At 35.2% G+C, this 23,163-nt stretch overlaps 1 protein-coding gene across 2 annotated transcripts in view; it reads left to right on the top strand.

Annotated features, from left to right (window-relative positions):
• Positions 1-23,163, top strand: part of alk (ALK receptor tyrosine kinase) — an 860,059-nt gene that overhangs the window by 534,007 nt on the left and 302,889 nt on the right. For both annotated transcript variants that reach the window (XM_073927358.1, NM_001423965.1), the window contains one exon: positions 18,629-18,830. In XM_073927358.1, the coding sequence (XP_073783459.1) occupies positions 18,629-18,830 (202 nt within the window). The remainder of the gene's footprint in view (positions 1-18,628; positions 18,831-23,163) is intronic.

Here is a 23,163-nt window from a genome sequence, read left to right as displayed (position 1 = left end):
AGTAGTTTTCATCCTAAAATAGCTTGTCCATAAGTGTGGCTCCTCAGTAAAAATTAACGGGAAGGTGATGATACATGACGCAAATTTTAGAGCAATATTGCAAGACAACTTTGGGCAATGAGGCTGTCAACGAGCAATGAGGTGAGACACAGGGCAGCTAATTAGGGCAACTTAATCCTAATACAATTTTGTTGCCAATTCTCAATAGGAAAGTAGCCAAGCATCTTCACTCTGAAATAGTGCCCAGCAACATGGTCACAAAGTTGCTGGTTGATATCATCATCTTAAATAGTGAAGAAGGAGATGTTTACATTATTTTGAAAATGGATTTCCACTTTAATTAAAATATTTATATATTAATATGTATAACAGACATTCGTTCATTAATTTTCCTTCAGCTTAGTCCCTTTATTCATCAAGGGTTGCCAAAGCAGAATAAACCGCCAACTTCCAGCATGTTTTACACATGAACATGCTCTTCCAGCTGCAACCTAGTACTGGGAAACACCCATAGACACTCATATTCACACACATACAATACACTACGCCCAATTTAGCTTATTTAATTCATCTATAGTGCATGTCCTTGGACTGTGGGGGAAACTGAAGCACCCGGAGGAAACCCACACGAACAAGAGGAGAACTTGCAAACTCCACACATAAATGCCAACTGGTCTAGTTGGGACTCAAACCAGCATCCTTCTTGCTGTGAGGTGACAGTGCTAACCAATGCGCCACCGTGCCACTGTATAACAGACATGTTGGATGTAATGTATTGAAATACTACACTATGTGCGTCCCAAATTGCCTATGCACTATTTTTTGCAGCTGTACTCAGATAGAGGAAAGGTTGGTGCTATCAGATGCTGGGGTTGGATTATTTTATTTATTTTAGATTGTGAAAGCATAATTATCCCACTTAAGTAATTATGCCACCTTCCCATAATAATAGAAAATATGTGGTTGTATGGTAATTAATTTCCCTAATTTGGCAATTGTTAAACATATCCTGGGGAATGGTTTGAAATTCTGATCAGTAAAAAAAAACATTAATGCTTTAAGTTTGGGACAACACAAAGTGAGTATACGATTGAGTGTATAAGTATATGCTGTATAAGTGCATGGAGTGTAGTGTGTCATTGGGATGCAGCTTATAGCTTTAATAGCAAGAGTGCCACTATCTTATGAAGCCTGGTTAATCCTCGACGCGTCCGCTTGTTCGCTTTGAGTGCGCGCGGCAAATGTAACATCATCGTGGAGTTTGCGGATGTCTGCTTTGGGTGCACACGACAGGATTTCAGCTGCAGGTGTGCACAGCATTTTTTGAAACTTGAGCTAAGAGTGCGCGCAGCGCTGTGTTTGATTTGAGTTGAATATGAACCACTTTGAAAAGATTTAGTTTGAAACAGTACAACTGTACATAAGTCTTTATGATACCTGATATAGAGATAAGCAGATGATCAGAAATTTTGGGCTAGAAATTGCAACAGCCGTGAGAAAGGAGAACGTTTTTGTTAAAAGGTTTGGAAAAACCTGAGGTATGAGGTATTAAAAAACAAAAGAGGCCATGGCAAAAGGGGAGACCCAGGTACACAATTACAGAAATACATTTTTCCACCAGTCATAGATTTTTACACTGATGCATTTATACAATTATGAATTTAAAACAATTTAATAGTTACAAAATTATAATTAAGGAACAGGTTGTTTATTTGACAACTGGAAAGGAATATTTGAAGCTATCGGTTCACAATATACTGATGCCCTGTTTCTCTAGGGTTTTTTGGTGATAATGGTCAGGCATGTTGGACTATTATTGTCTTTTAAGCACAATAGAGGACAGAAACTAGCCAGACAGTAATGTGTGAATTGTTTAGCGGGCTAAATCGGGAAAAAAACATTTGTATTAAGTGTGCTCTTTCATTTTGCTTATTCTTGCCATAATAAAAATATATATTTGTAGAGCAACTTATGTTCTGTTGTCATTAATATTTTAATAAACTTAATTAAGGTAAAATTCTCCAAGATATGAACAAAAGCAAGTAATGCATTAAAAGGATTTAAAATTAAATCTTGAATTGTTATACAAATCCTTATGATCATTAAAATAATTTCTAAAAACAATAAAAATAATTAGCTTAAAAATACTGAATGATATTAATGAAATGATGTAGTTCGGGAAAATATCTACTTCACCATTTATCCATCTGATTTTAAGGTCAGTTACTTTTGACCACCCCCTGTCGTTGTAAAGAATAAAACACTGGTGAACGCGTCAAGTATGAAAGCCTTGTTCATTTCGCAAGGTGTGTGCACAGTCAGCGGAGGTGCACGATGCGGCGCCAGGTGAAAGTATAAATATAAATCCAGCTTAATACCGATGTGTTTGACATCATGGGGTTGTTTCTGTAAGGGTCCATCTATTAGTCCAATGACAGAACAAACAGCATGGGTGAATGTTAAATGAGTGTGAAGCCTTTTTAGCACATTTGAAAATATTTTTTTTTATTTGTTAAAATTAAATTTAAATTTGTCTGCAGCTCTGAATTTAATCTGACTGATTATTTTTAATAATTTCAATTCAGATTCATCCAATTCAAGCTGATCACCTTATAGGTTGTGATTTGGTCTTATTTAGATCGAATAACCTAACAAATCCTTATTTTCAGTTAAAGGTTCATCGTTTACCGGAAGTCAGTATGCTGGCCGCTTACATCTGCTCACAGACACATCCTCGCCAGTTCTGGTTCTTAGATAGAGGATATAACTATAAACTAATTCCCTTTAAGTGATATTAAGCCGGTCCATGCTTGCTCATACATAAAGAAAGTTTGATTGAGCCACTAGATTATATCATATTACCCTCATATCACCCTGCATCCAAAGACCGGTTACTCACTGAAGCTAAGCAGGGCTGAGCCTGGTTAGTATCTGGATGGGAGACTACAAGGGAAAACTAGGTTGCTGTTGGAAGTGGTGTTAGAGAGGCCAGCAGGGGGCGCTCAACCTGCGATCTGTGTGAGTCATAATGCCCCAGTAAAAGTGAAGGGGACACTATACTGTCAGTGGGCACCGTCTTTCAGATGAGATGTTAAACCGAAGTCCTGACTCTCTGTGGTCATTAAAAATCCCATGGCACTTCTCGTGAAAGAGCAGGGGTGTAACTCTATCAATTGGCTCTATAACTGTCTCTCCATTCGTCCAATAGCTGGTGTGTGGAGAGCGCACTGACGCCGTTGTTCTGGTTGTATGGCCATACACAATAAATGTGCTATATAAAATACACATTACATATTAAGTCAGTGATTGTCAGAAATCAACCGGTCTCTAATGCTGTGCCTATGCTCCATCCATTAAGCCTGAGTTTATGAGCAATCCTGGCAAATAGGTTGCGGAAACATCATGAAAATAATTCATTAATAATAATAATAATAATAATAATATTAACAATATTAATAATAATAATAATAATAATAATAATAATAATAATAATAATAATAACGTAATTTGAATATAAATGATATGGAATTTCTTTTTAGAATTTTACAGTGGATCAAAAATGTTTTTTGTGTGTACTAGAATGAGTAGTTTGTCTTTTTTGGAATAAAACAAGGCATTTTCAATGTTGAATGAGTTATTTCATGCAAATGCACATTTACAGATGTCTTTATTTACCTTTACATTAGTGCGTTTGACAGATTATGCAATGGCAAAGACATAAAATAATCCATCCGTGTATAATGCCTTTTAACAATTCAATTTCCATAACATAAACATAAAAACAATATAAGGGTTTCCCGCACTAAATGACATCTCAGGACTGCAAAGTGAAAGCTTTGTTCTTAAATCAGCTCTGGACAGCTTCTCTACTGCTCTTTTATAATGAATGCTCTTCCCTGATTCTGAAAAAAAAGAAAAAAAAAAAAAACAGCTCCACAATGAACATGTTAAGATGATCCTGAAAGCATTAGTGGCAGTAATATCCAGCTCCAGACCCCATTATCTCCAAGTTATAGATCCTGGATTCGTAGACTTATTGGATGACAGAGCAATATTAACAAGCTGCCTATGGTGCACGTATACATATTGTCCACTGTGTACAATTAGTAAGGTATAATGAATGTTTTAATTATACATCACAACACAACCAGGGCCAGATATAATTTGCAGACTGTTTTTGCTATTTCTGCACAGAATTTTAGAATAGAATAAACAATACAGCACAGATTTCACTTTCAAAATTTACTTTTAAATAATAGTCTAAAATCTGCAGTTTTTAAAATTAAAGTTTTTTTTTATTACTATTATTATTATTATTCTGGGAAAACAAAGCACAAAACTACTGAGCACTGGTTCCTCTCAAGGTTTTTTTTTTCTTCACTTTTGCCAATCTGTAAAGTTTCTTTTTTTTCCCTCTAGCTTGCATGGGTTGGGATCGGTAGAGCTACGCATCGATTAATTTGCTCTTCAGTGTTTGGACTCTCAGTAGTGATTTTAAACCACACTGAACTAAGCTAAACTGAACTGAACTTAAACACTAAAAAAACTGAACTACACTGTTCCAATTTACTATGACCATTTATGTGAAGCTGCTTTGAAACAATCTACATTGTAAAAGCGCTTTACAAATAAAGGCGAATTGAACTGAATTGTGTGAAAAAAAAGTGTGTTGGGCCACCATTAGCAGCAACAAGTGCAATTAAGCGTTTTCGATAACTTGAAATGAGCCTGTTACAGCAATGTGGACGAATTATGGCCCACTCATCTTTGCAGAATTGTTGTAATTCAGCCACATTAGAGGATTTTCAAGCATGAACTGCCTTTCTAAGGTCATGCCACAGGATCTCAATTGGATTCAGATCAGGACATTGACTAGGCCACTCTAAAGTCTTCATTTTGTTATTCACTGAGGCCAAAAACATCCCTTTCACTACACTCACCAACATATTTGTGTCAGATATGATCACAGTCACAACCACAGAGCAATTAAATGAGACTAATTGAATTCGATACTTAGCTAAAGAATAAACAAATACTGGTTATAATGTTTTTGGTGATACCTCCAATTGTGTTTTGTTCTTCAACTCTGCAACGTGTCTGTCTCAACTTCTTTTTCTGTACATTTATTCACGGCTTCAATACTGTTTGCCATGGCCACAAACTTTAGGAGATATAATGCCTATTACAGGTGATCAGAAAAGTATTTAAAGAAAATACATTCTGGTGATATGCTGAACCACAACGTCTAGTAATGGCCTCCAACACTGATGAAACGTATATCTAAGTTGTTCACAATCCACTCCATACAGAAGTGAAGCTCTCAGGGCAATTACAGTGAAAACTGTCACTATACATATCGGGAAGTGTTTATCATATTTAAAAATGAAGTGTAACCTATTAGATAAAGAGATGTACTGTACATTTAATGAATTAACAAAATATCCTCAATATGTATTTGTGTCTTAAACATGGCGGATCGCACATGTAGTTGGGTGTTTCTGATGCACAGACTCATATGAGAGAGAGCATGCTCTTGAAGATAAATCTGAAAACAGATTCCAGGGCATTTCTGAACAGATCATTCACCACAGTGATCTGCAGTATGGGTGAGTGACGATCTGTTAATCAAATTAGATTACAATCTAGAATTAAATAGCAAATGTGCGATGGCGTGATGCAACGGACTCTTAAAGGGAATGGGTGATGAGACTCTGATTGGTTTAATGCACGTTATACTCAAAACACACCCATTACTCATTAAGAGAATAAGCACAACCAGCCTGATTTCACAAGTATACAAAAGTATTTTACATTTTGTCGGTTTAGTGGCTAATTCGTACAAAGTTCAGTCGTACGAGTTCAGTCGTAATTTCAATTGAGATTGAAAGGAGGCGTGGCACCTAACTCCACCCGAACCCCAATCGTCATTGGGGGATGAGCAAATCGCACTAAATTGTAAGAATTAGATTGTACGAATTCATCCGAATTAGCTACTAAACTAAAAGTTACGAATTGCCTTGAGATTGCATTGACACAACCATGTTAGACCATGTGCCAGGGTGCAGAGTGTATTTTTTCATCCTTAAAATAGCAAAAGTGGATTCAGATATGGCCTTAATTCCTTTGCTCCAAAAAAAAAATGTAAAAAAATAAAATAAAAAGATAAATGTGTGTGTGTGTGTGTGTGTGTGTATATATATATATATATATATATATATATATATATATAATATATATATATATATATATATATATATATATATATATATATAAGCTATAGAATTGTCATAATTAATATTCATGCAAAATATTTATTGTGATCTTAGCATATCACTTCAGTTTTGTCTTTAAGTTGTTTTCCAGTTACATTTAGGATTGTTTATTTAGAATAATAATTGTTTAACACTAATAATAATAATAATATAAATTATCATTATTTTTAATAATCCCAGTTCTGGGTTTGTCCATATTTTACCCAAAGTTGCAGGGGGGGCGGGTTTGTATATGGGGTAACTCGCCCACTTTAAGCAAGAACCGCCACAGGCGATATTTTACTAATATGAGAACTAAATGACTGCATACCATCCAGTATAACCCAAGACATTTCTCATTGGGTTGAAAACTTGACTGGGGAGTTACCAACGAACAGGGCAGAAGATTGAGCTTCAGATTAAACAGACCTAGAGCCAACCATTTAACTTTAAGAAATAATAAAGCATCCATATATTATTATCATGTAGAGATTTAGTAAAGTCAGAAGGGGGGTGAGATGTTGTAGGTTTTGTAGAAATATAAACTTGTGTATCGTTTGCATAAAAATGGAAAGTTATGCTACAAGAACAAAACATATGACGAAGAGGTAAAATAAAAATAATAAATAAAAGCTGACCCAATACTGATCCTTGTCCAACCGAAAAAAAAAAGATAATCAAAGAAATTGCAATATTTATTACAATAATATACAATATTATTTATTTATTTAATTATTTATTTTGTTTATTGGAAAGCACACACTGCAGCCTGTGCTTTTGTAATTTCCCATTTTATTATTATTATTATTATTATTATTATTATTATTATTATTATTATTATTATTATTATTATTATTATTATTATTATTATTATTATCATTATCATCAAATATGTTTTTTTTTTCTTTTTTTTTTTTTGCTATGTGGGTAAAAAATCTTTAACTAATTACCAGTTTTAAGTGTTGTATAAGTAGTCTGTGCTTATGTAATTGCACATTTTTTGTTTTCTTAAATTGTGTGTGTACGTAATGTTTAACTAATTGCTAAGTGTTTTGTATTTATCACACAAATAAGGCTTAAATATGAATTATCCCATTTTGTTTTACAAGATTTTTGTAATGTTAAATAAATAAATACATTAAAAATCAGTATTTACCTTGCAAAAAAAAAAAAAAAACTCCCAGCATGCTCTTTCTATAAACAGCGCCTGATGTCTTTGATTATTGTATTGTGAAAGCTGCGCAAAATCCAGTCAGAGAGGTCAAACTGAAACAGATTTCCAGAAAATATAAGACAGGAATGTACAAGATTTCATACAAATATAGACTCAAACCAATTATTAAAAGACATGTTCACACCTATTTAATATCACCGCCTTTCAATCATATATGCACACACATTTAGACTGACAGTCTGAACAAGGCTTCAACGTGTTCCTCTTGATCTAAATTGACATGTACTGCTTCTCATTATGAAGTAATTAAAGCCGTGTTAGTTTTCACATAATTAATGATATATAGGTTTTTCACTGCTGCAAGCGAAAAGTTTTTTAGGATTTGCAGGGCAATAAAAAAAAAGCAGAGAGATCATTGAAGTGTGTCATATATGCTCTCCATACTCCAGATGTGTGCAGTGAACTGATACTGATTCACTTCTGCGGGTGTGAGAGTCAAGCCATCAAGTGCTAAAAAAAAGTCCCTGTGGAATTAAAGAACCTCAGTTTATACGTAAAAATGTGTGTGTATATTTAGCTAATGGCAGCAACCTTTTTCATATATTTGTTGAATTAGATATCACAAAAAAAAAAAAAAAAAAACATATATATTTGAACATGGAGTGCTACTTCAATCAGCTCCCTAGTTATGTGGTTAATGCACTTTCTAGGAAGTCAAGTTCTTGCAATTACATATTTATGCCTAATTCTCAGAAAAAAAAAGTCAAAGGGTTGCTTTCTAACTTCTGAGAGATTTTGGTCCCTATCATACACCCAACGCAATTTGGTGCAAGGCGTGATGCAATTGTTGTTTGCTAGTTTCAGCTTGGTGCAAGAGTCGTTTTGACGTTTTCCGCCACGCTGTTTAAATAGCAAATGCAATTGCGCTCATATGTGCGCCCATAGGTGTTCTGGTCTAAAAAGGAAGGCGTTCTGAGGAGCATTGCTGGTGTGTTGCTATTTTGAGAAACTATAAATGATTTTTCAATAGACCAAAACAAAGCAGGTCTATTGTCCAGCGTAGAGCGCGTTAGTTGTGCGACTGTGCGACTGACACATTGCTTAATACACACAAGATATAGACCAATACGCAAATATCTTTACAAATGAAAAATAATTAAAATATTAAGAATATATATATATATATATATATATATATATATATATATATATATATATATATATATATGATATAATAAGCATATATTTGGGCTATAAATATAAAGGATTAAATTATTACAAAGCATATTATTTTTGTAACGTGGAGACTGACACGGAGGGATCCATTATGCAGTATTTATTGCTCAAGCACTTATTCACACACACAATATGCACTAACGTGCAAACACACAACAACAACAGTCTATGATGAATAAAGACTGGCGATGAATAGACACAGGGAGTATTACCAGGCATCGATCGAGGGCAGGTTGCAAGTATCAGAGTCCGTGAACCAGGCGTGGGTCGTGGGCAGGTAGCAAACATCAGAGTCCGTATAACAGGCGTGGTTCGTGGGCAGGCAGCGAGTATCAGAGTCCGTATACAAGGCGTGGGTCGTGGGTAGGCAGAAGACGAAGCAGAGTCAAGAAACAGGCTGGAGTAATACACAAGGAGTCAGGCAGGAATAACGCTCAGAAATGCTGGCCCGGCTAAACAAGACTTCGCACTGAGTGAGCGTTTGGTGCTGGCTTATAAAGGGTACGTGGGTCATTAGGGGGATTCAGTTCAGGTGTGCATGATCAGGGTAAAAGGATGATGTAATGCTTAGAAGTCCGGAGATGGTGGCCTCTGCTGGCCAGCGAGGGGAATGACTGGGACCGAGTCGGTGACAATTTTCTAGCCGACATGAATTTAAAAACCTCTGCCTTAACGCGTTCTTCATCTCGGGAGGCTTTTTCAGTTCATTTATTCGTTTGCTGGAAACTAAAACTTAATTTAAAAATAGTTTTGAAACAAATCTTTACGCTTAACAAACAAACTTTATTATTTATAAGCTAATTGATGTCTGTGTACACGGTGTCCCTATCCTCGAGAGCGAAAGTGAAAGTAGATTATGAGATGCCTTATATTTCGCAACGACGCAACTGGTTCTGAAAGGGAATGGGAGATGAGACTCTGATTGGTTTATTCTCAAAATGCACCAATAAGCTCAACCCTTTTAGATCATGCGCCACGGCGCAAAGAAGGTCGCTGGTTTGAGCCTCAGCTGGGTCAGTTGGTGATTTTGTGTGGAGTTTGCATGTTCTCCCTGCGTTCACCTGGGTTTTCTTCCGGGTGCTCCGGTTTCCCCTACAAGTCAAAAGACGTGGTACAGGTGAATTGGGTAAGCTAAATTGTCAGTTGATTGAGAAATTGTCACAATGAGAGTGTATGAGTGTAAATGGATGTTTCCCAGTGATGGGTTTCGGCTGGAAGGGCATCCACTGCGTAAAACATGCTGGATAAGTTGGTGGTTCATTCCGCTGTGGCAACCCCAGATTAATAAAGGGACTAAGCCAAAAAGGAAAGGAATAAATGAATGACACTTAACTTAATTTGCAAACTAATTTGATTTGTTTTCTTTCATATGCGAATTTCTTTTTACCAGCATTCGGTGACAATTCCAAATCAACAGGCCCTTTCTGAAAAAAAATGGTGACGTTTTCAATACTTATTTCCCCCACTGTACAAAATAATAAAAAACTAAACCAAATCAAAAAGTAACAAACAGTTAATGATAAACTTCATCATGATTCTTAAAGAAAAATACTAATAATAAGTTGTATTTGCATCGACTTAACTTTTTGACTCTAAGAAACCAGTATAAAACTGAGTTTTCTGAAAACCAGGGATACTTTACTAGTCAAACACCACAATGTGATTTAGGACAAAGTAGCACATTTCCTTTTCAATGTGATGCATATATTTCCAAATATTGCAAAAATAAGTAAGCTTCCGTGAGGCTGTCAGGGGCCAATCACACCGATCGCACTTTTTGCGCCAAGAGGCGCCTTTTCTGAATAATTTACAAATGACCACAAGTGTTTGCACTCTGCTTATGCGCCCTGCGTGCTTCACATTTTAACAGCCTGCTGTGCCTTGTGTTTTTCCCCTTGCGCACTGTTTGCCCGCAGTTGAAAAAAGTACACTCTGAGCAAAAGCGTTACGTTCCTTCTCCAATCAAATTAAAGCAGAGACGGGGTTCGGTTGAGGTTACAGCAGTGTTTGTGTTGTAAAGACAACTACGAAGACCTTTGAAGATACTGGAGAATCTTGTGGTTGCTGTTTTGAGTTATCCAGTGCTGTATGACTCATAAATCTTGAATATCACATTACTATTAAATTGTTAAATTATAATAATATGCACAGCAACACTCGCGCACAATTCACAGCTGATTCAGTCATTGTCTAGCGACATAAAAAGCACACAGTACTTCCTTTTTTCTTGTCAACAAAACAGGCAGTGTGGTGCACCTTGCATTTTTGGAAGGTCAAAGCGCGTTCTGTGTGATCGGTCCCTTATAGTGGCTTACTGTAGAATTGGTAACCTAATGACCAACAGTAAACAAAATAAGCATAATGGAGAAAGCTAATTAGTCATGTGGGTTATGATTCCAACTCACAATGTTTGCATTAACTCTTTTTTTGCAAGTCTAAACGCACCTCAAGTCAGTGTAAAAAGGTTTTACGTATTTATGGATTTTTATTTTTATTTTTTAAAACGTTGAGTTTTCATCTTTCCCATTCACTTCGGTGTACAACATATGCAGGATAAGTTGGCAGTTCATTCCGCTGTGGCGACCCGAAATTAATAAAAAGACTAAGCTGCAAAGAAAATGAATGAATGAATGAATTTTCATCACTTTCTTCATAGGCAATACTTCACAACGCACTTTAAAAGCTCTATTTTAACGATCTATTTTGCTTTTTTAAGGATGAAAAAATACGCTCTGCACTACAGCAGGACGCAACGCCGCTGGTCGAGCCATGGTGCATTCGTTATATACATGGCAGACTTTGGAAGTGGAAAAACTGAACACTTCACTACCGAGAAAACAGTTAAACAGACCATCTGCAGCATGAGGATATATAAAGAGCCTCTTCCATTCAGCCTCTTTACTTTCTCTTTACTTTTACTCTTTACTCCTTTACTTTCGTGGTTAAGGAAAGGTTGTAGGTTGTACGTACTCCACTAAAGACATTCATTAGGCTACATATTTAATTTAGTTTGCTCAGCACAAATATTTGCTTCAAAATAATTTCTAAACACAGTTCAAGTTTTCATCGAACAAATAAATGAACAATAATTACGAAGCTTGGTCAAAAAACAAAAAAGTTTTATCCAAACACATGTCCTATTCGTATACCCCATATATTACCGGAAACGTTTCCAAAATCCGACAAGTGGACAAATCTAAACTTGTTTAATTCAAACAAATATAAATATGCATATAATAAATTATTCTGCTTATAATAATAACATTATGCAAATGCAAACTGTCTTGAATGAACCGGAAAAAAAGGCATGAATGCATGAAGGCGGCATGGAGGTAGTGTTTTTTATATTTATGTAGGAAATAATCATTTTTATAACATTTTTTTTAAAGATATATGTGTACTGCTGTACATGACGTGTGTAGTAAGCAATGTGTAAACGTTTGGACCTGCATAAGCTCAATTAGATTTGCTATTTAAACAGCGTGGCTGAAAACATGAAAATTGAGGTTGTTCTGGTCTGAAAATAGCACCAAATCACGCCAAACACGTCTTGCGCCTTATTGCACTGGATATATAATAAAGCCCTAGGAGTGATGGAAAGAAAACTAGTGTTAATAGGTCAGTTGGTACTGTGTCCTGAAACTCAACAGTTTAATGGATGAATATAATATGCAGCATTAATATCCATGATTTGACTTTTCACTTCTGTTAAAATTTACATTTAATCGGACTGGGAATTTTTAAAGGCATGAACTGCAAATATTATGTAACTATGTTGTGTTCTGGAGTGTATAAGCATGTGTACAAAATGCATGCCTTCTGGCCAAATTTTGATCCATGTACTTCTTCAAAGCACACAACGCAAGATTATTCAAGTCAAGACATGGAAAAATCACTGGGAGTCAGTGAGCAGCAAGTGTTCAGCTTTGTATCTCTTTCAGCAAAGGGCTAAAAGTGCTATTCAAAAGTTAAGGAAGTCATAGTCAAATTACATACTCACTTGAATTTTCCAAGAAAAGAGATGTTAGCAAAGCCCCTGCTGTGACTATATTGCACATTTCTCAGGATTTTAGAGCCTTAAAACAGCAGATCACCCATTATTATTCATTCATTCACTCATTTTCTTGTCGGCTTAGTCCCTTTATTAATCCGGGGTCGCCACAGCGGTATGAACCGCCAACTTATCCAGCTAGTTTTTACGCAGCGGATGCCCTTCCAGCCACAACCCATCTCTGGGAAAACATCCACACACACACTTATACAATAAGGACAATTTAGCCTACCCAATTCACCTGTACCCCATGTCTTTGGACTGTGGGGGAAACCGGAATACCCGAAGGAAACCCACGCGAATGCAGGGAGAACATGCAAACTCCACACAGAAACGTCAACTGAGCTGAGGCTCGAACCAGCAACCCAACGACCTTCTAGCTGTGAGGCGACAGCACTACCTACTGCGCTACTGCTTCGCCCATTATTATTATTATTATTATTATTATTATTTTTATTATTATTATTATTGTTAATTATATTAATAATAATAATAATAATAATAATAATAATAATAATAATAATAATAATATTTTTTTTCTGGACACCTAAGGTCACCTTACAGCAAACATGCAAAAAACAATTCATAAAACATTATCAAATTTAATTTCAAATACATGAAAGATAATATAAATATAAAATAACATAATAAAAAAATCATAATGAGAAAGCCTGCTTAAAAAGATGGGTTTTAAGACAGCTGTAATGAGTTGAGGTACACCTGAAATGAGCATACAAATGCAGTTTATTGATAATCATCAGGCAGGCAAAGATCAAAACAGGGACAGAGGCATGTAGATAATCCAAAGTTTAGTCAAAGTACAGGCGAATGTTCGAGACAGACCGCAAAACAACATAAACAATAAAACAAAGCAAAGGTCAAAGCATGACAAGGCAGCTTTATAGTGCTCACTTACAGTTTAAGACAGGGGTGCCCAAACATGGTGCTGGAAGGCCGGTGTCCTGCAACGTTAAGTTCCAACTCCAATTAGACACACCTGGGCTAGCTAATCAAGTTCTTGCTAGCCTTTCTAGAATTTTCCCTGCAGGTGTGTTGAGGCAAGTTGGACCTAAAATATGCAGGACACCAGCCGTCCAGGACCGAGTTTGAACATGTCTGGTGTATCAAGATTCAGCAACAATGTGTGCGTGTTGTCCATCTGATTAGACCTGAACAGAGATGTATAAAGTACTAGAGACCCACACTTAAATAAAAGTCCAAGTGCTCTATCAAAAAAACTGACTTGAGTAGAAGTTGAAGTGCTCTTTAAGCACCATACTTAAGTAGAAGTACTAAAGTATTGAACATTTTTTGTACTTAAGTATTGCAAGTATTTTATTTATAAATTTACTACTCAAGTACTGAAAGTAAAAGTAAAAGTATTGTGTAATGTAATTATTAAAGAAAGCAGTCAAAAGACATTATATTGTTTTGTTTATTTTATTATCTTTTTTGGGGCAAGTGATTAAGCAGAACAAAAAGAAACATGGCTTATGATAAGATTTTTCTCTCGCGCTTGATCCACAGATCTGACAGATTATAACAGCTTGAACACACACCTTTCAAAGTTGTGTCACAAAAACATTCTGTAATCCACTTAAAACGCTACTAAAACCCATTACCAGATCCCAAATTACCGGTCGTAAACGCTGTAAACGGAAGTTCTAAACATTCTACTGGAAGACGCTGGTCACTATGGCACCCTCCATGCAATAGCCAAGAAAATGGTCAATAATTGTAACGAGTAGGGGTGTGAATCTACACTGGTCTCACTGTTTGGTTTGGTTACGATTATCAAGCCATCGAATCGGTTCAATTTGAAATCTCGGTGCATTGACGAAGTTTTCCATACATAATTAGATTTTTTTCTTCACAACACTATAAATCAATTTTTATTTATATATTATTTTTACTTATATTGTTCTTTAATGCAGAAGTAAGATATATGAACTGTACCCTTAATTTGACCTGCTCAAAGAAAACACTCTATCTGAATGTATCAAACAAAACTCCAATACATGCACAGAAGACAGCATGAGCATTTATAGCAAATAAACTAATGTCAGTATTATCCCGCTAGCTTTTTGAGCGCTGACAGGTGAGGTCTTATACCCCTATGATTGGTTATTGTCTTCACCTGCTCAACAGAAAGGGCTGCGATCTGCTTTAGAAATGAAAGTGCTGTTCACGGATGGCGGGAAGAACAGCCGCGGTTACAGTCTATATGTGCATAATATGCGGTTATCACAGGCAATCCGTAATAGACAGAGTGGAGAAAACTTGCACCTTAGACACGCTCGTGTCTGGATCCACAAGTATCGCTTTAACAGCCAAGAGGAGAGGAACAGTTACCTTACAAACACGCCAGCGGGTCAAATGTCCAAAGTGAGAGAGAAAGAGAATGAGATGGAGTTTTACAGCATTTTACCGTAGTAGTGAATTGGCGGCTCATGTGCTTTGCCGTCTTCATAGTAGTAAGAGCATTATTTACTCACCCTCGCCTCCTTTGCCATAGTATTCTACTTATATAGTATACTTACTTTATAACTATTACTGAACTGATATCAATAATTTAGACACCCCTGGTACCGAGTAATGATGCAGCACATAAAAAAAACCTATCGGAGTAAAAGTAATAAACTCATCGAAAATATGTACTGAAGTAAAAGTGGAAGTATGAGAAAGAAAAAAAAAAAAAAACAATACTCCAGTAGAGTACAGATACAGCCTTTTAGTACTTGAATAGCTTCAGCTGTGTGTTAGTAATCATGAGGAATCTGGGCCAGATGTGTAAGTGAAGTGCACTATGGGATTTGTAGTGCAGTGGAATGTGGGTGGTCTCCAGCAGTCTGCAAGAGCAAAAATGCTGGTGATCATAACAACAGGATTTAGTCATCCTTTATTTGTTCAAAGCCAGTTTGAGTTTATTTCCTCTGTTGAACATTAAGAGAAGATGTTTGGAAGTATTTTAAAAACCCGTAATAATTGACATCTATAGTATTTGTTTGGATTCGATGGTTACTGGATTCAAACAACGTAAAAAATAAAAAATAAATGAATAAAAAATAAATAATATATAATATAAAATAAATAAAATAAATAAAAATAATAAAAAATAATATAAGAATAAGAATAAGAATAAAAAGAATAAAATAATATATACAAATAATAATAATAATAATAATAATAATAAATAATTAAATAAATAAACAAACAAATAAATAAATAAATAAATAAATAAATAAATAAATAAATAAATAAATAATAATAAACATTTTAAACAATAACAACAGCTCTAACAAGTCAAGGATGATTAACTTTTTTTGAAGTGAATTATCCCTTTATATGCCATGCAGCTAATTACAGACTTTTTATTATTATTTTATTTTACTTAATTACTCAGACAAGCAGAAATGTATTAGTTTGTCAGTTAGTTAGTTATTAACTCTGTTACAAACTCTTCCAAAAAACACTTTGAATAATGCTACATTCTGGCACATTTTCCTTTCTTGCATGTTTTTTTGTTTCCTTTTCTCTCAAAAGAAGGTGTCTTTTGTCTTGTTTTTTTTCTTCTTCTTCGCTGTGCTGTGGCCCTGTGGAAAATGTCCTGATTGAGGGAGCTGAATGAGGCTGTTGAGAGGGAGGACTCTAAATCAAAGCCCACAGACAGAGCTTTGATTTCTCTCCTTTCTTTCATTATTTATTTCGTTTTCCTCTGGTGTGTTGTCATTTCCCCCCCTCACTCATCTATTTCGGCTCTACACGGCCTCACTGTCTGCTGCCTGGGCCACAGATCTGCGAATTTCACTTTCACACATACTCTCACGATCCGGATACCTCAGAAAAGTGTACAGAGACGGTATGAAGAGGAAAGGGGACACTTGTTTAAAAATGTATGAGAGAGACTGCGTATTTAAAGAAATGAAGTATTCTCATTTTGGTTTAAAAGAATGGTAATTATAGTATTGTCAAATTCTAGAGAGAGAGAACAAAATACACAGGTGAAGTTGATTTATTCAAATGATCCTTTTCAGATTTTAGTGTCAACAAAAACAAATACATATAACGTGATTTGGCGAGGCGTGGCGCAGTAGGTAGCGCTTTCGTCTCACAGTAAGACGGTCGCTGGGTCAAGTCTCGGCTGGGTTAGTTAGCATTTCTGTGTGGAGTTTGCATGTTCTCCCTGTGTTCGTGTGGGTTTCCTTGGGTGTTGCAGTTTCCCCCACATGTCCAAAGTGTTGCGAATGTTTCCCAGTGATGGATTGCAGCTGGAAAAACATGTGCTGGATAAGTTGGTGGTTCATTCCGCTGTGGCGACCCCAGATTTATAAAGAGCTTAAGTCGATAAAGAAAATGAATAAATGATGAATAAATATGTGAATTGAAAAAATACCAAGACATGGCAAAGAGTTTATCTATTTATCTGGTTTATGCATTTCTAGATCGTATTTCTAAAGTGCCAGCATGTTGTCAAGATGAATTTAATCAGTTATTGTTTTAAGTTAGGGTTTAGTGTAAAATAATTTGATTCATGTCTTCATTTAATCTCATTAAAGTGTAGTACTAACAGTAATGAGATTAAACTGAAAAAAAATTAAAAAAAACAGGCTAAATCTGCGGTCTCACTTTTCTCACCATATACTTCCTTTTATAATCATGCAAATGCCGCAGACCGGAAACACAAGCTCGTGCGACAAGTTTCGCAGTTCACTGCATTGCAAAGTTCAAGCTTGGTAAATTCTGATCTGCTAAATTGCATCAAGTGACTGCGTGAGACGAATCGAAGTTCAAAACATGACCTCTCTGTGCAGAAATTTAAAATATGAAGCAATCGCTTGCTTTTTTAAATGTCTAATCATCTTATTTAATCCCGCTCCTTTCCTTGTGCCATACGACAGAATTTTGCATCCTCAAACTCTAGTTTGACCACAGCATTATTCCAAAATCTTCAGAAAGAAAAGCAATAATTAGTTTTGTTACTTTTAGAGATTAAGACAGCTTAACTAGATACATTTTATTACATATACAATAGTGAGTATACACTTTATTAGGTTACACCTTACTAGTACCGGGTTGGACGCCATTTTGCCTTCATAACTGCCAAAATCCTTAGATTAAACAAGGTACTTAAAATGTTGGTTCATATTGACATGATAGCATCACACAATAGCTGCAGATTTGTCAGCTCCACATCCAAGATGAAAATCTCCCATCCCACCACATCCCAAAGGTGCTCTACTGGATTGAGTTCTTATTACTGTGGAGGCCATTTGAGTACAGTGAACTCATTGCCATGTTTAAGAGTCAACCATTCTGAAATTATTCAAGCTTTAACCCCATTAAAGGCATGAACCCCAACATTGCCCAAAATCCTCCCTCTTCTTCTCAGATGGGATGGAGGGCCAAATCAAAGGTTACAATGTGCAACCTTTGGCCCGCGGGCCCTTGTTTGGGCATCTCTGATCTAAACCATTTATGAAATTACATAAACATTTGACTATTTTTTATCTATTTTCACACTATGTATTTTAAGGGTCTGCTCAAATATTATTAAGGGGGTTAAGAGGTAGTTTTAATTAAATAAATAATTGCAAATAAATCAATAAAAAAAAAATAAAAAATAATAATAATAATAATAATAATAATAATAATAATAATAATAATAGTTGTTGTTGTTGTTTTTTTTGTTTATTATTATTATTATTATTATTATTATTATTATTATTATTATTATTATTATTAAATACATTATTTAATATTATATTAATTTAGTTTAAAATAAGACAGAGCTATAAACATCCCCTTCAGTTTGAATTATAATGCATCTTCTTAACCACTTTAATCAAAGATTTTCATAAAGTCACTTGAACTCTATATAAATTTATATTCATGTGTTTGATGTCTTTGTTTCTCCAGGTCGATTTCTCACAGTGAATAGCTCCGCTCTGACAGGGCCATGGGTCCTGAGCCCTTGGTTCCGCGCTGCTCATCGGCCCTGTGGTCTGGATATCACCGTGTTTTTGCACCCGAGGCAGAGTGGACGCTACACAGTTTGGCTCATCGAGAGGGACAAGCCACCACTTGCTCTTCTCACCACTGAGCACCCACACGTCATCGGGTGAGTTCGCCAAAGGCAGCATTCTCATATTCGAATCGGCTTGATGTTTCTCAATTGTTGAACCTTGTGATTCTGATACACACGATTCTGCCCTGCTGCGGCCTTTTGAAACGTGGGTGCTTTTTTCCACAGGTTAAAGATTAGCTATTAAATCCTGCCAGTGCATTGTTACAGTGCTCCATTGTGTCTTTATTCTACTTAATTTACCACAGAATGAATTCTTTATTCTCCACTCAAAACTTTTCTTTGTGGATGATATTGGCATTAGACGGGCTAACGGTTTTATCTATTTCGTAAACTTCACTTTTTAGAAATCGAAGAGAGATGTTTGGAAATTGCACACTGTATTTACTTAGTAAGTGGAGTACAGTTTATATGGATTGTTTCCCATTGTTGCTTGACAGACTATATGAGTGACTGTCATCTGTATCACAGTTTGAGATTTGTTGTCATGAATGTCAGACAGTACCAGCAGTCAAGATCAGTTTAGACATAAGACGACTTGTCCAGAGATTTATATTATTATAATGTGGCACATTCAGTCATGGTGAGGCACTTTCAGACACAATTGAAAAGCTATCTAGCACAATAATATCTAACCTTAAAAAATCTAACACTGTGTACAGTTTAACAAACCATTAACTAAGACTTTTATCTCAAAAAGCTATAAATGAACTGCATATTATATTTACATCAAGTCATTTAGCAGATGCTTTTGTCATTCATTGAGGCTTTTAGTGATTCAACAAGAAAGGAATTGTTAGTGCTTAGATAATTAAGTGCAAGAGTAAAGAGTTGGAAAGTGTTTGGTGTAAAACTGGTTCAAGTATTGATTAAAGTGTCAACGAGATGAAAGAGTGTGTTTTCTACAGATGGTTTGTCAAGACCACTCACCTGTGTGAGGCACACTCAGAATTACATAAATTCAGAATTACATAAATATGTTTTGAGTTTAATAGTTGATAAGGTAATAGTTGGATTCAGGAATTGGATTAGGCATGTATGTAAGTGCTAATAGACAGTTAATATCTGAATAATAGGTAGGTAATAAGTAGCTCCAGACAGAATCTGCAGATATTTTTGGCTATTTCCGCAAAGAAAATTGTAAAAAAAAAAAAAAAAATTAATAAATAAATAAAAATAATAATAGTAATATATATATATATATATATATATATATATATATATATATATATATATATATATATATATATATATATATATATATATATATATATGCAGATTTATGCAGAATGATTTTAGGTGCATCATGACTAAAAACGTAATATATGATAAAAAATAAATAAATAAATAAAAACATTTTGAACTTTTATTCAATGTTTACAATGCAAATCCAATTGGATCCACTTATTTGGCAAACAAAGCAAGTCTTTCATTTAATACATCTACTGAAAGACAGAAAATATTACTTTACAAACTGTATTGGTAAAAAGTAATATGAACATTTTAATATTAAGATTATTATGTCACAATAATATTACTGAAATTAATTTAAAAAACTAAATAAATATACATTCACTCTGGTTTACACAAGTAATTAAATAGACTCAATAATGGAAGAATTCTGTGCACACAGATTCTGTGTGGGCCTAGTAATAAGCCAGAAGTAAGTGGTGTGAATTGCTATTTAAACTATATATATAATATCATACTTTAAAAAATGCATGACATTATTTTGTTTTATTGAAACATTATGCTGTTTTTAAAATAGTATCATGATTTATTCATCCAGGTGTAGGGTCAGGGGTGGAGTTTGGAGACATGCCAACTTTTAAAACTTTACTCCAGTCAAGACCACATTTAAGCATGTTACACGGAGGTCTATTCTACTGCAAATTGACGTCACAAACAATTGGCAGTAGTGAAATAAGTAGGATTATCATATATTGATAAATCCTAAAAGGTTTGCTAAAGTGCTAAAAATTGGTCGCTTTGATGTACCGTGGGACATTGATTCTTTGCGCAGGGAGGTAGTTTGGTGCCGAACAGAAAATAGTTCCATTCAGAAGCTCTCATCCCTATGTCTTAATCCCTCTGATGGACAAGTGAAAACAATCAGCTCTGCCATGTTAAAGTGTTGTTACAAACTGCTGTGATCAAAACGAAATTGATTAGATTGGGATTGGATTGATCAGATGGGATGGGATGGGATGGATTGGATTGGATTGGGATTGGATTTGATTGAGATGGGATGGGATGGGATGGGATGGGATGGGATGGTTTGGTTTGGTTTGGTTTGGATTGGATTGGATTGGATTGGAATAGATTGGATTGGATTGGATTGGATTGGATTGGGATGGGATGGGATGGGATGGATTGGATTGGATTGGATTGGACTGGGATGGGATGGGATGGGATGGGATGGGATGGGATGGGATGGTTTGGATTGGTTTGGTTTGGTTTGGTTTGGTTTGGATTGGATTGGATTGGAATAGATTGGATTGGATTGGATTGGGATGGGATGGGATGGGATGGGATGGATTGGATTGGATTGGATTGGACTGGGATGGGATGGGATGGGATGGTTTGGATTGGATTGGATAGGATTGGAATGGGATGGGATGGGATGGATTGGATGGGATTGGAATGAATTGGATTGGATTGGATGGATGGATGGATGGATGGATGGATGGATGGATGGGATTGGATGGGATTGGATTGGATTGGATTGGTTTGGATTGGGATGGATGGATGGATGGATTGGATTAGATTGGGATGGATGGGTTGAATTGGATTGGATTGGTTAGGGATGGGATTGATTGGGAGGAAAGGATGAATGGACAAGATTTTTATTGGGTTGAGTTCTGGGGACTGGCTGGGCCACTACTCTTGTTGGTCCGGATTGGTTGCGTTGTGTTTAATATTTTTTGTTGATATATACATATAATGCAATGTTAAGTGCTCATGCATTATATGCAATCCATGTGTGTTGATTCTTGGAAGTTATTATTGTAATTTTAACGATTTATAACCTGTTCAACAATTCAAAGGCATAAACGATCAAATAAGAAATCTCACTTTTATTTTAACATTTACTAATTTAGTGGACATTTTTATATATTTCCACATGGTATACAGCAAATGAATATGGTAAGGAGACAGTATATGTTCCCTGAGATGCAATCTTCTTATTTATTTATGTTAGTATTTATCTATTAAGCAACTGAGACACACTATCTACAGTATTTACTACAGTATTTTTTATTTTTTTTTTTATTATTTTTTTTTTTTTTTTTAAACTTTGCAATATTTTGTGTTTATGCAATAAACATTGAAATTTGAATACAATTTCTCCAGAGCACTCGGTGACACTATTTGGAAATAATGTATAACTTTAGATGGTTTGGAATGATTCTGTAGGGGCATCTGCATAAAATATAATAACGATTTACAAGCACAGATACAAAGAAAAAGATACAAATGAAATAAACAGTGTTTTATTGTTTTACGAATGGTCTAACAGTATTCAGGTAAACAGTTGAATAATTAAATGCAAAATAATACTGCATAGCTTTCATTTTATAAATAAATCAATACACTTAATTGTTATTAAAGTTGCAAATGAAATAATTTCTGGGCCCGAATGTTTAAAAAAAATAAATAAATAAATTCTCATCCAGTTACAGGCCTCAAAAACACCAGACTTAACATTTTGTAACTTATAATGTGACTATTGCAAATAATCACATTGTGATACCGATGCTAAAATGATATATGACGTGCAGCTTTATTCCACAATATAAAACTGACAATTGATAATAATAATTTGATTTATAACATGTACTTCCTTTGAGACTAACACCATTTATTTGTGTTTTCTGTGTCCTTGAGATTCTTTTCTAGTCTCCAGCATGTTCTTGTTTGCTGGATGTGCCTCTTCTGAGGAACTCTGTGTTTTACACGACTGGGCTGCATATGAATGTGCTCAGCCGAGCGTGGCATGTTCCGATAGAGAAAAGTGCTCTGACTCATTATAGAGTTCCTCTTGAGGTCATTATTTTTGATCAGCCAACCAACCCACATATCCTTACGCAATCGTACCCTCCCCTGAGGTCACCTCTTGTCCAGTCATCGATGTAAATTCTCATAGCGAAAAATGACCAGGCCATTCTTCACACTGAAGATGTTTTCATGCAATTACTTCACACAGCAATATGCTGTAATATATATATATATATATATATATATATATATATATATATATATATATATATATATATATATATATATATGATAATGAGCCAATTACATTTATCAGCAGGTTATTTCTTCATGAGACTCCATATCTGTTCATGGTAAATGTATTGGTTGT

This window comes from Danio rerio, chromosome 17 (assembly GCF_049306965.1).
Source record: "Danio rerio strain Tuebingen ecotype United States chromosome 17, GRCz12tu, whole genome shotgun sequence".
In the NCBI taxonomy this organism is placed as follows: Eukaryota; Metazoa; Chordata; class Actinopteri; order Cypriniformes; family Danionidae; genus Danio; species Danio rerio.
Note: the sequence above shows the minus strand (reverse complement) of the source record. Positions and strands in the feature narration are given on the sequence as shown.